The sequence below is a fragment of the Halichoerus grypus genome, chromosome 2 (genome assembly GCF_964656455.1).
Source record: "Halichoerus grypus chromosome 2, mHalGry1.hap1.1, whole genome shotgun sequence".
Lineage (NCBI taxonomy): Eukaryota > Metazoa > Chordata > Mammalia > Carnivora > Phocidae > Halichoerus > Halichoerus grypus.
The window spans coordinates 197,075,639-197,093,331 of record NC_135713.1 but is presented as its reverse complement, the minus strand read 5'-3'; the positions used below and the strand labels follow the sequence as shown (position 1 = coordinate 197,093,331).

Here is a 17,693-nt window from a genome sequence, read left to right as displayed (position 1 = left end):
CAGAATGCTTAAATAAGTTATGGAATACCCATCCAAAAGAAAAATTAGTGCTATTGTTAATATTCATATTTATAGAACTATTATAAAATTATAGCAAATTTAAAACAGCACATAATAGTACTTATGTTTTGTTTAAATTTTAGTTTTATAAATACACACAGGAAAAAAAAGGAGGGGAGAATATATATAGCAAAAGGTTAAACCATCTCTCAGTGTTAAGATTTTCAAACATACTTTATTCCTGATTTTCTATATTTTTCAAATTTTCAAATTACAAATTATTTTATTAATAACAAAATGCGATAAAAATTGTTCTAACCCCCTTTTCATTTCCTCAAAGCATTTAAACAGCATCATGTAAAGTGGACCGTGGAAGGAAAAAATAAACGTCCAGGGCTCACTATTGCCTAAAATGTAAACGCTCAACCACTCAATTTAGCATTCAAAGCTCCAATACAATCCAGCCTGATTAACGTTGCCCCCAATCCACTATTTAAGTCCCAAAGATCCAACTGTGACAGCTGACTTACACCACCCACATTTCTTCATGCCTCTCTCTTCCTAGTTCTCCACCTCCACGCCTATCTGGATACGTCCAGGCCCCTCTCGGTCTTTACCTGAAAACTGCTGCCCATGATGGCAGCTCATCCAGGAAATCTCCCAATTTTTTTAACCAAAATGACCTTGGTTCTCCAAGTCCTTCCCTCCCTGCCCTCCACTTTAGTATTCTACTTTCTAACTCATTTTAATATTTTACCATGTACTATCTTCAATTATTATTTAACTATGTATGTGTGTATCTCCTATTTCACCAATAAGAAAGTCCGCTTGTTGAGGGCAGGGACTGTTTTTGCTTCTTTGGAATGTTCTTTCTCTTCCCTGTACTCAAAGTCCATCTCCCACAGTACTACCACAGTACTAAATGGCTGACATCTGATAATATTCACTAAGTAGAATTAGTTCAGATGTTTTCCAAATACAATTCTCCTATGGTGACATACATACATAAAGTACTTTTGTTTTTACCCCAAGATTCCAACTATTAAGGCGAGCTTCGATGTCGCTGTCATCCAAAGAAACAGCAGATTTTTTGGAATGAGCTTCCTGAAAGACAAAAGACAAAAGAGAAGAAGGAAGGAAGAAATAAAGAAAAGGAAGAAGGGAGAGAGAGAGAGTGAGAGGGAAAAATAAAGAAAACAGAAAAGACAGAAAAGAGGACAAAATATATGTCATTCAGAGTAATGAGAATTTTGTGTGCTTTTCTGGTAGTGCTTTATTGCTCTCAAAGGAAAGGTTTATGTTACAGCTGAGCTAGAGTTCTCAATTCTAAGTAATGACCGTTTATTATAGCTGCTTAGGGCTATGAGGTGCCTTCACAATATATTCACACAGTAACTAGATTTCAAAAAAAAAAAAAAACCACACATCAAAAGAATATCTTAAAAATTAATCCAGATTCTTCTCTTTAAGTTCTTTTACAAAAAGTTTTAATTGTGGTATACCACAGTAGCTTTAAAGGGGGGTGGGGAAACACTTGAAAAGATGAATTATTTATAATCCTTAAAATTAGTTAACAGGGAAGTTTGTGTTGATGTCCAAGAAGCTCTTCGTTCTTAAATTAATTCTCATTCATACACTGAATATAAAGAGAAATAAGCTTTGGATTCACATCATGAGAATACAATTATGGTGAAATTTTACTTTTTTAAAAAATTAAAATTGCATGCTTTTTTCCCCTCCCATATAACTTATTATATTACACATTTATCAAAGCAGATTAAAACTTTAACTGAGCACAGACTAAAATCTGTGCCCAGAAATGGACAATGATCTACAAGCTCTAAAAACTTAGAAAGGTAAATCTGTGTAAAATAATAATGCATATATTACAGTACAGCCAAAACAATGTATTTTGAAATAAAATTTGTTGGCACACCATTTGCACACTTTTAGAAAACCTCACTACTAATAAATAAATCTACTTACCTATGATCATCTAAATTATCTGAAGTGATGAAAAATATACTAAAATGTTCTCCATACCTTATCTCCAAATTTCTATTGAACAAAATGTTGAATTTATTATATATACTATATTTAAATTCATTATTGTTTCTATTGTTGGTCCCCTGTTTCTCGTACGTCTTAAGAAAATGCACCTGCCTTGTTTATTTTGAGTAAATGAAATGGTTGATAATAACCCCACAAATATTTGAAATATGCTGCCCTTAAAATATTTTCCAAAGTTCCAAACTATCACTGGAGAAAATGCAGTGAGTTATGTTTAGAGCAATATGTGCTGAACAGTCACGCATCACACATGATCTCCTTGTAACTAAAAGTCATGTAACCCAAGACGAGCCAGAGTTACGCAAGAAAGGCCATAGTAAGCAGGCAAAATTCTTCTCTTTAGAAAGCTAACTGGAATGCTCACTAGCACCTTGGTCAAACCAAAACTATGTTAAGCATTAGATGCAAGAGAGGCACTCACATTTCAGGACATAAACAGCTCACCTTCAGCAAAAATGCAGTATCCCCTACTTCACTACAAGTTAATCCAAGTTTCTTAAATTTATGACCACTGGGTGTCTAATTATATATATATATGTACTGAGTAAAAGGGAAATGGAAAAAAACAGCTACAAAATGAAGCTTTCCAAAGTTATTCTTCAATGCACAAGAGAAACAACACACTGCTTCACATGATGCCTCAGAATCACTGAGAAAGCAGAAGGAACACTATGGAATATACCAAACACACCATTTTCTTTGATATCAGGATGTTCACCAAAACCTTTAGGTTGTTTTCACTGTTTTTAAGTTAATTGTTGGAACTTTGACAAACATGAAACTAAAAATTTGTGGAGTTATTTTAAAATAACAAACAAACAAATGAAAGTAGAATCTGATCTTACACAACTCTTTGGGGTAATATTTTGTCCATCTTCTCTGGAGGTTGGACTCATAGAATGTGATCTCATTTGGAGCTTCGCAGTGTATTGTTCCCTACTAACAGACCAAAATAGTAACAATCAGAATGGGGGAAATTCAGAGGACACAGGGCATTCAAATCTAGGATTACTAATTTTCTTCTTTTGGAAATGAGACAATTGTTTATATTTAAAAATAATGCTTCCATAGCAAAGAAAAAAGAAATGTGTATAATGACCATTTGTATTTCTCACATTTTATTTCATTTAGATTTAACTATACATAAAATGTCACCTAAATGCCACATACCTGCTTATAAACAAATGCTATTTTAAAGTGGAACTGTAATAAACTACACGTATTTAAATCTTTTCTCCTTCCTCCCTCTTTTCTACGTGGAGAACAAAAGAAAAATGAAGCACATATTCTCAAAGAGGATAATTGTTTTAAAAGGTTAGTAAGTTTTATTGGATTCCTGTTGTACATCAAGATGAAGCCTTAAAATACATAAAATGTAAAAATCCTCATGTACTGAAAATTTGGATTAATTTGAAACCATGTCAGAAACTACAGATAAATCAGTCTTAAATTTAAAATATACCATGTTAATTCAGATAAAATTATAAGTACAGTATAAATAGGAAAATAGTTTAAGCTTCCAAATGAATTTGAATAAAAAGGCTTTTCTCCAATATAAAATATAATATAAAAATATCATTCTCAATATTCTACTTTAGCCTGGAGTCTCTCATACATTTTTACTCAAGTTGCTTCAATGAAAGTTTCATTATTATGAATATCTATGCTCTGAACAGCTCCTTCAAGATACATAAAATGGAAATTAACCATTAAAGAATGAGTTAAAGTCACTAACTGTTAACCACAAGCCCTATCAGGATTCCCTTCACAAATACTGATCCATACTAAATATTCCCAAAGACAGAATAGTAGTTGAAAAAGACAAGATGACAATGAATTTGTTTTTGTTAGTAACACCAAAAGAATAACATTCCTTAGACTAGTTACTAAGTAATGTAAAATGTCTGAAAAAGCTATTTTAAAGAAGCTGTTAATTTTTTATACCTGTACTCAATATCCCAGATATCCAAATACTTAAAATCAAATGAGAAAAATAAATAAAGTAATATTTTGAGAATAATTTCATTAGCCCATGTGCTTGAGCTGATACAAACATTTAAAACCTAGGATGTGGGAAGAGGCAACCTGATACACCATACTAAGCAGTGGCCTGTCCTTCTTTAAGAATAGATTAAACAATCATAAAAAGAGCTAACTTAAAAATTGAAAAATGCTTAAATATTAAAAGAAATTCTCATAGAAAATATTAATAAAAAAGAGGCCTGAAACATTTATCTATTTATTACACAGGGTGCATACATAAAACAACATATCCTTTAATTCACTTGTAGCTGTCCTCTGTACCAATCTACCTCTTTCCCTTCACAATAAATTTTCAAAATAAGTTATTAGATCCATGTCCTAACCTGCCATACACTTATCAATCAACTGCAATCTGACTTCCACTCATCCTGAAAGTGCTGCAATAAGTCATCAACGATCTCCTAGTTGCTCAAGCAAATGAGCCGCTATCTGTCCTTACCCTAGTTGATCTCACTAAAACATCAGGAACAGTGTTTTACAGATGCCACATTCACTGCCTCCGTAGAACCATTCTTTCCCAATTCTCATTCGATCCTTCAGAAATCTCCTTCACAATAACCTTCAGTAGCTTTTATTTCCCTGCCCACCCCAACCATGCTATAATCTCAGGGTTCTGCGTCTAACCTTGTTTATTTCCATTTTACATGCATTCCCTCTGGACAATCCAAAGTGCTAATAAAACAACTATCCATTTTTCAAATAACAAGGAGCTTTGGTTACCAAATCTACATTTCCAACCCAAATTGCTCTCTCAGCCTCCAACCCCATTACAAATACAAATTGAAAAGCCCTACTTACTTACAATTCAACGTGTCCAAAACTAAATTCATTATATTGTCCCTAAAACATGCTCCAATTCAGGCTAAATAAAGCAGAGGCATTGCTGAAGCCAGTTTCTTGTGCAGGCAGTCGAGACAACCAATGAAGGAGGCCTTATCACTGCTAAAATCTGGCTGACACAAGAGACACAGGATGTTAGGCACAGAAGTTTAGTTTCTTGCCACTGGGACTGTCTCCAGCTGGAAACACCATTAACTGGAACTCAAAGTAGATGGACAGTTCAAACTCACAGTGATGGGACTGACGGTCAGGGTGACAGTGAGAGAGAGGATAGGAGACAAAGCTCAACCCTATAAACCTCTTTAGGAAGAGTAACAGGTGCTATCTACCACACAGAATAACAAGGCGTGGTGCTCATAGAGCACCTGGTTCAGGGGACATGATGACAGGAGCTTGTGGTTATGGTACTTGCGCCAATGAGAAGAGAGACTCTGTCTTGATCAATTTCAGAGTGCTGAAACTGACACAGAAACATTAGTAAGCATGTTACTAAGTTTCCTGACATGCAAATGCCTCTTTCCTCCTCAGAAGGAATAAAACTGTAGGAAATACAAATTTTTCCCTTTTACTTTTTCCTAATGCTAAAATATTTCAGCAAGAATCCAGAACCATTCTCTCAGCATCATTCTTGATTCCAAATACTAGAGAAACAAAGACTTGTCCCCATAAAGATAGAGATAAGACATAAGACATGTAAGATTTAGAAGCCTAAAGGAAGACCAATCAAATGTCCTCCTGCAAAAGAAACTTACCATATATATATAAAAGGGAAACTTCTAAATAACAACTTTAATTTGCGTTTCCAATGTCATTCAAGGGGATATTTCAGGTATAAAATGGAAATGAACCTGTGATCATAAAAATGTGCTTACAAATGAAAAACATGATTACCAAATTTTAAAATCATAATGGAAGAAGAGAATAGCAGATTAAATATAGTATAAAATCAAATCAGTGAATTAGAAAACTAGTTCAAGAAATATTCAGATAACAAAGGAAAAAATAAGGGGATGATTATAATAAATGAAAACGCAAGAGATAAGGTAGAAAGATTCATAATCTCTAACATCGAAATAATATGAATTCCAAAAGAAGTAAATAAAACAGAAATGGGGGAAATAATAATTAAGAAATAGTAGTGACAGTGCCAGTCAAGACTGCATCAGAGAAGAGCTTAAAAGAGTAACTTATGATGCCACTCTTAGCTAGAACAAATGCAATGCCATGAAAAGGATGGAAACTGAAGGTCTGCCAGGCTCTGGTTCCAGAAACAACTAGAGACAGCAGGAAGTGTGACTCTGGAGAAGTAATAGGGAATCGAAGTTCCCCAAAGTAGAGGAACAAAGTCAAACTCACCAAAAATCCAGAGGTGGGGATGGATATCCTTGCTCTTGAGAGGAAGCTGAAAATCAGTGTGGTGATCACTTCTGAAAGCTATGGCTTATAAAAAACTGTCTGCTTAGGAAAGGCAAAGGACACAGATATAGCCTCAAAAACCAAGGAATCAGACTAGCTTCATGTGAAAGGGACAGAATTCAAAATGAAAAGAGACATTTGATTCTCCAAATTCCTACAAACAGGAGGCAGGCTGGGAAACTACTCAGCTTAAAGCAAATCATTCCTTATAATTTAAAAAAAAAAAAAAAGATAATTCAGAGGGAAAAGCCAAGAGCCCAAAGGGTAGAAGAGCAAAGAGCTGGGAAGGAACACTAAACCCTTATCAAGAAACAGGCAACAAATGCCTGGCTAGATTTCAGAACGGCTACAGAATTGTCATCACTATGTGTCTCTTGCTCTCCTTGGTTTGTGAATGGGAGTTCTCCAGGCCCTCTACCACGTGTTGGCTGTATGGCTGGCGGTGGGGGGTATAACTTGTTCCTTTAGTTCATAGGTGTTTACATTGGAAGCCACACCAAGGAAGCCTCAACTACATCTGGATATGATTTTTATTAAGTTTTTTTTAAGATTTTATTTATTTGTCAGAGAGAGAGAGAGAGCACAAACAGGGGGAGCAGCAAGCAGAGGGAGAAGCAGGCTCCCCACTGAGCAAGAGCCCGATGCGGGTCTCGATCCCAGGACCCTGAGATCATGACCTGCGCCAAAGGCAGATGCTTAACCAACTGAGCTACCCAGGAGTACCTGATTTTTATTAAGTTTATTGAGGTATAATTTATGTATAAATAAATGGTATCCATTTAAAATGCAGAGTTTGATGAGTTTTGACAAATACCTGTATAACCACCACAATAAAGACACAGATTCTTTCCATCGCACCCGAAAGTTCCCTTGAGCTCCTTTGTTATCAATCTCCTGCAAACCCAGACAACCTCCATTTAGTAGAATCTTGTGTATATGGAATCAAACAGTATGTACATTTTTACGTCTGGCTTATCTCACTGAGGAAAATGTTTTTGACATTCAGCCATATTGTTACATGTATCAAAAGTTCATTTCTTGGGGCACCTGAGTGGCTCAGTCGGTTAAACATCCAACTCTCAGTTTCAGCTCAGGTCATGACCTCATGGGTTGTGAGATGGAGCCCCTCATGGGGCTCCGTACTCAGCGGGGAATCTTCTTGAAAGATACTCTCCCTCTGCCCCTCCTTCCACTCATTCACACGCTCTGTCGCTCTCTCCCTCAAATAAATCTTTTTTTTTTTAAGTCTACTTCTTTTTATTGATTAGTAGTATTCCCTTATATGAATGAACCATAATTTGCATATATATTCGTGTGCTGATGGCCATGTAGACTGTCTCCACATTTTGGATACAATGAAAAAAAGCTGCTATGAGCATTCAAATTCAAGTATTTATGATATGGACATATGCTTTCATTTCTCTTGACTAAATGCCTGGGAATAGAATTATGGGGTCATATGTAAGTTACCTTAAACTTTTTAAGAAATTGACAACTGTTTTCCAAAGTGGTTGTGCCATTTCACATTCCATCAACACTGTATGAGCCTTCCCATTTCATTGCATCATCACCATAGTGGCTTTCGCAGTCTTTATCATCTTACCCACTCGGACATGTGTGGGGTGGTATCCCATGGTGCCTCATCATATTCATTTCTCTGATCAGGAATGATGCTGACCATCTTTTCACATGTGTATATGACTCACTGATAGATTTTCTTTTGTGAGGTGTCTGTAAAATCTTTTGCACATTGGGTTTTTTCCTTTTTCTTGAGTTATAAAGAGTTCTTCACATATTCTAGACACAGGTCCTTTGTCAGACATTTGTATTTAGAGTATTTTCTCCCATTCTGTGCCTTGCCAGGTGATTTTCCAAATGGTGTCTTTCAAAGAAAAAGGTTTCACTTTTGATAGCCCAGTTTATAACTTATTTCTTCGTTGTGTTTTTTTTTTTTTTTTTAATATCCTATTTCAGAAATCTTTGCCTACTCCTAGGTCATAAAGATCTGTTTACTTTTAAAAAGTTCTCTAGTGTTGGGGCGCCTAGGTGGCTCAGTCGGCCCAGTGTCTACCTTCAGCTCAGGTCATGATCCCAGGGTCCTGGGATCAAGTCCCACATAGGGCTCCCTGCTCATTGGGGTATCTGCTTCTCCTTCTGCCTCTCCCCCTGGCTTGTTCTCTCTCTCTGTTGCTCTCTCTCTCAAATAAATAAATCTTTAAAAAAAAAATTTCTCTAGTGTTTAGCATTTTCATTTGAGTCTATAACCCATTTCATTTTTTCCCATATGGATATCCAGTTGTTCCCCCATAATTTGATTTAATTCCTTTCTTCATTTAATTTCATTGCCATCTTTGTGGAAAATCAGTTGACCATATACATGCAGACGTATTTCTAGAATTTCTGTTCTAATCTATGGCTTTATCTATCTTCTCACCAACACTGATATCTCTATTACTGTAGCTTTAATTCTAAAAATCAGGAACGTTAAGTCCTCTTTCTTTTCTTTCTTTATATATAATTGCTTTGATTTTTCATGGTTAACTTAAATCGAGCAGAGAAAATTCCCCTCTATTCCTAATTTGCTGAGAGTTTTTATCATGGATGGTTGTTGCATCTTGTTAAATGCTTTTTCTGCATCTATTGAGATGGTGACATGATCTTTCTTTCTTATTTATGTGACGAAATAGATTTTCAAATGCCAAAAACCCTCATGTTCCTGGGATAAGCTCCATACATACATGATATGTTATCCTTTTTATCCTTTTTCTGGATACAATTTGTTAATTAAGAATGTTTATGTCCATGAGGGAATACTGGTATGCAGTTTTATGTTCTTGTAATGTCTTTGTCTTCTTTTGGAAACAACATAATACTGAATTAACAAAATCAGTTGGGAAGCATTCCCTCTTCCTCTACTTCCTGGAAAAATTTCATGCAGGATGATATTTCTTCCATAAAAGCCTGATAAAATTCACCAAGGAAGCTATCTGGGTTTGGAGATTTCTTTGTGGAAAGGTGGTTAATTACGAATTAAGTTTCCTTGGTAGATAATAGGGCTACTCAAATTTCCCATTTCTTCTTGAGTCATTATTTGTTCTGTGTCTTTCAGGGAACGTGTCCACTTCCTCAAAGTTTTCAGTGATATAAAGTTGTTTATATTATTCTCTTATTACATTCTTAATGTGTGCAGGATCCATATGGAGTCTCCTTTTCATTCTTGATATTGCTAATTTGTGTTTTCTCTCTTTTTTATTTTTAATTATGGCAAAATATACATAACATAAAATTTACTGTCTTAACCATTTTTAAGTGTATAGTTCAGTGGCATTAAGTACACTCACAGGGGCGCCTGCGTGGCTCAGCTGGTTAGGTGTTGGACTCTTGGGTTTTGGCTCAGGGCATCTCAGGATCCTGGGATCAAGCCCTGCACCCATCTCCATGCTGAGCACAGAGTCTGCTTGTTCCTCTCCCTCTGCTCCTACCCCCACTCATGCTTTCACACTCTAATAAATAAAATCTTTAAAAAAATAGTTCATGCATATTGCTGTACACCCATCATCACCATCCATCTCTAGAACGTTTTCATCTTTCCAAACTAAAACCCTGTACCCACTAAACAATAACTCCCCATTCCTCTCTGCCTACAGCCTTTGGCAAACACCATTCTACTTTCTGCCTTTATGAATCTACTTTAGGTACCTCACAGAAGTGGAAACATACAGTATTTGTCTTTTTGTGATTGGCTTATTTCCCCTACAGGTTTCATCCATGCTGTAACACGTGTCAGAATTTCCTTCCTTTTTAAGGCTTACTCATCTTCCATTGTATGTTTATACCACATTTTCTTTCCATTCATCGACTGATGAATACTTGGAATTCTTCCACCTTTTGGCTAGTGCAAATAATGATACCATAAACATGGGTGTACAAATAACTGTTCAATTCCCCATTTTCAATTCTTTTGGGTTTGTTAGATCATAAGGTAACTATTTTTAATTTATTTGCAGAACTGCCATATTATTTTTCACAGTAGCCTATCCCATTTTACATTTCCACCAATAGTGCACAAGGGTCTCAATTTCTCTGCATCCTTGCCAATACTTAATTTCTGGGTTTTTTTTTTTTTTTTTAATAGTAGCCATCCTAATAGGTGTGAGGTGATACCTCGGTATGTTTTTGATTTGCATTTCCAGAATGATTATTGATGTTGAGCATCTTTTCATGTGTTTATTGGCCATTTGCATATCTTCTTTGGAGAAATATCTATTCAAGTTTTTTTGCCCATTTTTTGACCAGGTAGTTTTTTGTTGTTGTCATTGAATTGTAGAAGTTTGTTGTTGTTTTTTAAAGATTTTATTTATTTGACAGAGAGAGACACAGCGAGAGAGGGAACACAAGCAGGGGGAGTGGGAGAGGAAGAAGCAGGCTTCCTGCGGAGCGGGGAGCCTGATGTGGGGCTCGATCCCAGGACCCTGGGATCATGACCTGAGCTGAAGGCAGATGTTTAACGACTGAGCCACCCAGGTGCCCCTGTAGAAGTTTGTTTTGTTTTGTTTTTTTTAGAGAGTGCACACGTGCATGAACCAAGGGACAGAGGGGCAGGGGGAGAGGGAGAGAATTTTAGCAGACTCCAAGCTGAGCTCAGAGCCCAACTCAGGGCTCAGTACCATGACCCCAAGATCACGACACGAGCCAAAATCAAGAGTCAGATGCCTAAATGACTGAGCCACCCAAGCATTCCAAGTTGTAGAATTTTTTTATATATTCTGAAAATTAACCATGTTTCAATTTGCAAATATTTTCTCCCATTGCATGGGATGTCTTTTCATTCTGTTTATTGCATCCTTTGATACACAAAAGTTTCTAATTTCGATGTAACTCAATTCATCTATTTTTTTGCTTTTGGTGTCATATCCAATAAATCACTGCCAAATCCACTGTCATGAAGCTTCTCCCTTATATTTTCAACTAAAAGTTTTATAGTTGTAGCTCTTATGTTTAGGTCTTTGATCCATTTTGAGTTAGTTTTTGTATATAGTGTAAGGTAAAAGTCCACCTTCATTCTCTTGTATGTGTTTTGCATCCAGTTTTCCCAGCACAATTTGCTGAAAAAGCTGTCCTTTTCCTATTGAGTGGCCTTGGCACCCCTGACAAAAATAATTTGGTCATATATGCAAGGGTTTATTTCTGGGGTCTCTATTCTAGAATATTTTTCTATATCTATCTGTCTTTATGTTAATATTATTGTTTTGATTACTTGGGCTTTGCAATAAATTTTGAAATCAGGCAGTGTGAGAATTCCAGTTTTGTTCTTCTTTTCCAAGACTGTTCTGGCTATTCATTGTCACCTGAGATTCCATATGAATTTTAGGATGGATTTTTGTATTTCTGGGGGAAAAAAAAAAAAAACACATCACTGGAATCTTGATAGTATTGCATTGGATCCATATATCACTTTGTGTAGTATTGGCATCTTAACATATTAAGTCTTCCATGAGCACAGGATGTCTTTCCATTTACTAGTGACTTCCTTAATTTCTTTCTGCAACATTTTGTAGCTTTACACCTCAATTTATTCCTAAGTATTTTATTCTTTTTGAGGCTATTGTAAATGGAATTGTTTTAATTCCTTTTCAGATTGTTTACTGTTAGTGTATTAAAAAAAGCAACTGATTTTTTTGTGTTGGTTTTATATCCCGCTGCTTTGTTGAATTTATTAGTTCTAACAGTTTTTTATGGAATACATAGGGTTTTATATGTATAAGATCATGTCACCCGTGAACAGAGAAGATTTTACTTCTTCTTTTCCAATTTGGATGCCTTTTTCTTGCCTAATTGCTAAAGCTAGAGCTTCTAGTACTGTGTTGAACAGAAGTGACAAGAGTGGGCATCATTGTCCTGTTCCTGACCTTAGAGGAAAGTCTTTGTCTTTCAACATTAAGTATGATGTTGGCTATCTGCTTTTCATATTTTGAGATAATTTCCTTCTATTCCTAGTTTATTATTTTTATCATGAAAGGGTATTAAATTTTGTCAGATGCCTTTTCTGGATCAATTGAGATGATCATGTGGCTTTTTTCTGTCATTCTGTTTATGCAATGCATTATATTGATTGAGTTTCATATGTAGTATTATCCTTGCATTCCAGGAATATCCCACTTGGTCATGGTACATAATCCTTTTAACATGCTGCCAGATTCTGTTTGCTAGTTGTTCTTTCTTTCTTTTCTTTCTTTTTCTTTCTTAAGATTTTTACATCAATACTCATCAGGGAAATTGGTCTGTAGTTTTCCAGTAGTGTCTTTGTCTGGCTTCAGTATCAGGGTAATGTTGACCTCATGCCATGAATTGAAAGTGTTTCCTCCTCTTCAATTTTTGGAAGAGTTTGAGGAGGATTGGTGTTAAATATTCTTCAGATGCTCGGTAGGATTCACCCATGAAGCCATCTGGTCCTAAGCTTTTTTTGTTGTGAGACTGTTGAATATTCCTTCAATCACCTTACCAGTTACAGGTCTTTCCAGATTTTCTATTTCTTCATGATTCAGTCTTTGTAGATTGTGTGTTTCTAGTAATTTGCCCATTTCATCTGGTTTATCCCATTTGTTGGCATATATCTGTTCATCATACTCACCTATAATCCTTTTCATTTCCATAAAATCAGTTGTAATATCCCCTCTTTCATTTCTAATTTCAGTTGAGTCTTCTTTCTATTCTAGTCGATTCAGCTAAAGGTGGTTTGTCAATTTTGTTGATTTTTTTGAAGAAAACAATTCTGGTTTTATTTCTTCCTTAATGTTTTTTTCATTCTCCATTTTGTTTATCTCTGCTCTAATTTTTATTATTTCCTTTCGTCTGCTAAATCTGGAGTTTGTTCTTCTTTTTCCAGTTCCTTAAGATGAAAATTTAGGTTGTCAATATGAGATCTTTCTTCTTTTTAATGTAAGCTTTTACAGCTGTAAATATCCCTCTTAGCACTGCTCTCACAGCATCTCACATGTTTTGGTTCATTGTGTTTTCATTTGCATTAATCTCAAGATATTTTCTAATGTCCCTTTTAATTTCTTCTTTACTCATAGCTTGCTCAGACTGAGTTTAATCCCATACATTTATGAATTTTCCAGTTTTACTTCTGCTACTGACTTCTAGTTTCCCTATGTTTTGATCAGAAAAAAATACTGTGTGATTTCAATTTTTCAAAATTTATTAAGACTTTTTGTGGCCTACCATATGGCTTACCCTAAAGAATATTCCATGTGCTCCTGAGAAAAATGTGTATTCTGCTATTGTTAGGTGATTTGCTCTGTATATATCTGTTTGGTCCAATTGGTCTATAGTGTTGTTCAAGTTTTCTATTTCTTAATTGATCTTCTGTCTGATTGTTCTATCCATTATTGAATGTGGGAATGTGGGGGTACTGAGGTTTCCTACTATTATTATAGAGCTATTTCTCCCTTCAGTTCTGTCAGTGTTTGCCTCATATATTTAGGACTTCTGATGTTTGGTGCATCTATGTTTATAACTGTTAAATCTTCTTGGTGAACTGACCCTTTTATCATAATATAATGCCCTTCTTTGTCTCATAACAGTTTTTTATTTAAAGTCCATTTTGTATGATATATAGCCACCTCTGCTCTCCTTTGGTTACTATTTACATGGAATATCTTGTTTCATCCTTTCACTTTTAATGTGTGTGTGTCCTTAGATCTAAAGTGAGTCTCCTGTAAACAGCATATAGTTGGATACTGGCATTTTTTATCCATTATTCTAAGCCATGACTTTTCATTGTGGAGTTTAATACATTTACACATAAAGTGCAATTAATCAGTGATAGACAAAGACTTACTTTTGCCATTTTGTTATCTTCTGTATTCTTATAGCTTGTCTCTCATTTCCTTCCTTACTGCCTGCCCTTTTTATTTAGTTGATTTTTTTTTGTAGTGACATGTTTTGATTCCCTTCTCATAGCCTTTTGTGTATATTTTCTTTGTGGTTACCATGAAGATCACACACACACACACACAAAAAAAAAAAAACCCTAAAGTTACAACAATATATTTTAAACTTCAATTGCATACAAAACCTCTACTCCTTTACAGCTCCACATCTCTCCCCACAGCTTTTTGTTACTTATACCATGTACTCATTAACACATATTTATAATTATTTTATGCATATTTCTTTATACTCCTATAAAAAACAAAAAATGGAATTATAAGCCAAAATTAAAATTATACAGGTTTTTATACTTGCCCCTGTATTTCTTTTTATTTGATCAGTCTGACCAAGATTTATCAATTTTATTTAGCTTTTCAAAAAAAAATCAATGTGGGACCCCTGGGTGGCTCAGTCAGTTAAGCATCTGCCTTTGGCTCAGGTCATGATCCCAGCATCCTGGGATGGAGTCCCGCATCGGGCTCCTTGCTCAGTGGGACTCCTTCCCTCTGCCTGACGCTCCCCCTACTTGTGCACTCTCTCTCTGACAAACAAAATCTTTAAAAAAAAAAATCAATGCTTGGTTCATTGATGTTTCTCTGTTGTCTTCTGTTGCACTGAATTCCACTCATCTATTTTTTTCCTTCATTCTACTTACACTGAGTCCACTCACCTCTTATTTTTCCAGCTTCCAAAGGCGGGAGCTGTGAACACTGATTTTAGATATCTCTTTTCTTTTTAGAGATTTTATTTATTTATTTTAGAAAGACAGAGAGAGAGAAGGCGCACAAGCTGGGCGGTAGGGCAGAGGGAGAGACAGAGAATCTCAAGCAAACTCTGTGCTGAGCATGGAGTCTGACACTGGGCTCAATCCTAGGACCCTGAAGTCATGACCTGAGCTGAAATCAAGAGTCAGACACTTAACTGACTGAGCCACCCAGGCACCCCGATATCTCTTTACTGCTATACGCATTAGAAACTCTAAATTTCCCTCTAAGCACTGCCTTAGCTGTACCTCATAAATTTTGTATTTTCCTTATCTTTTGTTTGAAAATATTTTCTAAATTCCCTTGTGATTTCTTTCTTAAACAATGGATTTCTTAGAAGTGATTTTCTGGGGGGCACCTGGCTGACTCAGTTAGTGGGGCACGCAACTCTTGATCTCAGGGTTGTGAGTTTGAGCCCCACATTGGGTGTGGAGATCATTTAAAATTAAATCTTTTTTTAAAAAAGTTTTTTTTTAATTTATAAACATTTGAAGGCTTTTCTGGATGTACAATACTAGTGTTCATTTCTCATTAAATTCAAATGAGGACAGAATATATACTCCATGTCTTTCATCTTCTGAGATCCATTGAGATTTCTTTTATGACCCAGAGATGAACTACCTGGATGAACATTCCATATGCACTTAAAGGATGTGTAATCTGCACTTATCAGGTGGGGTATTTTATAGATGTCAGTGAGGTTGAGGTAGGTCAGTCAGTGCATTTTTCAAGTCCTCTATCCTTATTGATTTTTCTGCTCCATCAGTTCCTAAGAAAGGGTGTTAAAATCTGCAATGTTTGTGGATTTGTCTATTTCTCCCTTTAGCTGTTGTTTTGCCTTGTGTTTTTGAAGCTTTACTATTTGCTACATACACATTTATAATTGTTATGTCATGCTTATGAACTGACACTTATATCATTACAAAATTGTTTGTCTCTAATAATTCTCCTTAGTTTAGTCTATCTTATCTGATATTTAATATAGCTATTCCAACTTTCTTATGCTTATTGTTTTCATTTTACATCTCTTTACATTCTACATCTCTTTCAATTTACTTATCTTTATATTTTAAAGTATGTCTCTTATAGATAACATACAATCGGTTCTTGCTTTTTTAATCCAATATAACAACCACTGCCTTTGGATTGGACTGTTGAGTCCATTTACATTTAATGTAATTATTGATATAGTTCTATTAAGTCTGCCATGTTGCTATTTGTTTTGTATTTATCCCATCTCCTCTTTGTTCCTCTGTTCTTCTTTCCCTACCTTCTTTTGTGTTGACTACTTTACTGTATTCCATTTTAATCCTTTGAGTTATATTTCTTCCTGGTTACAGGTCTATTATATTTTTAGTATTTGTTCAAGGTATGTGCTATGCAACATCTAATACGGCTCCCAATGATCCCCATCTCCTGGTATTCATACCCTTGTATATAAGCCCTTTTCCTTGAGTGTACACTGAACCTAATGATTTACTTCTAATAACCTGAATCTAACACAAGTGATAGGCTATCACCTCCAAGATTAGTTTACAAAAAGACCCTGGTTTCCAACTTGCTTATTCTCTCTAATGCAAACAAACTGCCATGTTGCATGCTGTCCATTGGAGAAGTCTAAACAACAAGAAACTGAGGGAAGCCTGTGAAGGAAAGCCATAAGACTGAGGCCCTCAGACAAACACCCCACAAATACTTTGCAGCTTTATAAGAGAACCTGAGCCACAAATCCCAGCTACGTCATGTACACAAGATAATAAATGTTTATTGTTTTTAAGCTGCTAAGACTTGGAGTAATTTGTTATGCAGCAATAGATAATGACTAATACAGATTTTGGTACTTGGAAGTGAGGTACTGCCTAAAAATGTGGAAATGTCATTTGAACCTGATAGTAGTTGGGAGTCTGGAAGGACTTTAAATAGTATGCTAGAGAAAGACAAAATTGACTTGAAGAAGCTGTAGGTAGAAATCTGGAATTTGAGGACATTGCCAGTGAGAGCTCAAGACGAAGTGAGAGGCATGTTATTAAAAACCAGAGGAAGAGGGATCCTTTTTATACAGTGGCAGAAAGCCACACTTCAGTAACATGTAAAATAGAAAATGTTGTTAATAAATTGGGTAAGTGGGGCACCTGGGTGGTTCAGTCAGTTAAGTGGCTGCCTTCGGCTCAGGTCATGATCCCAGGGTCCTGGGATCGAGGCCCACATCGGGCTCCCTGCTCAGCGGAGAGCCTCTCCCTCTGTCTGCCACTCTGCCTACTTGTGCTCTCTATCTCTGTTAAATAAATAAAAATCTTTTAAATAAATAAATAAATAAATTGGGTAAGTGATATGGTGAAGGAGATTCCCAAGCAAAGTATTTCTTGTTGCCTACAGTAAAATGCAAGAGGAGAGTAATAAATTAAAAGAAAAAAGAACCAGGGCTTCATGGTTTTAAAAATTCTCAGTCTCCAGCTGGCAAAAGATGCTAAAGTAAGAAATGGCATCCAAGTGAAGTTTGGGCACTGCCTAGAGATAAAGCCAAGAGTATAAATGAAAAACCTTTTTTTAAGATCAAAAAGATTAAAGGTGGTACATCAGGGTACTATATATTAACACGTAGAGACCTTTAAAAAAGATTAAGCC

The 17,693-nt window shown here is 35.7% G+C and overlaps 1 protein-coding gene across 4 annotated transcripts in view; it reads right to left on the bottom strand.

Annotated features, from left to right (window-relative positions):
• The window catches only part of CEP112 (centrosomal protein 112), a 422,424-nt gene that overhangs the window by 378,557 nt on the left and 26,174 nt on the right, over positions 1–17,693 (bottom strand). For 3 of the 4 annotated variants that reach the window (XM_078065962.1, XM_078065965.1, XM_078065963.1), the window contains exons 5-6: positions 2,916–3,009; positions 1,027–1,104 (exon numbers count right to left, since the gene is read on the bottom strand). In XM_078065962.1, coding sequence (XP_077922088.1) covers positions 1,027–1,104; positions 2,916–3,009 — 172 coding nt within the window. The remainder of the gene's footprint in view (positions 1–1,026; positions 1,105–2,915; positions 3,010–17,693) is intronic. The other variant, XM_078065964.1, reaches the window with a different exon arrangement.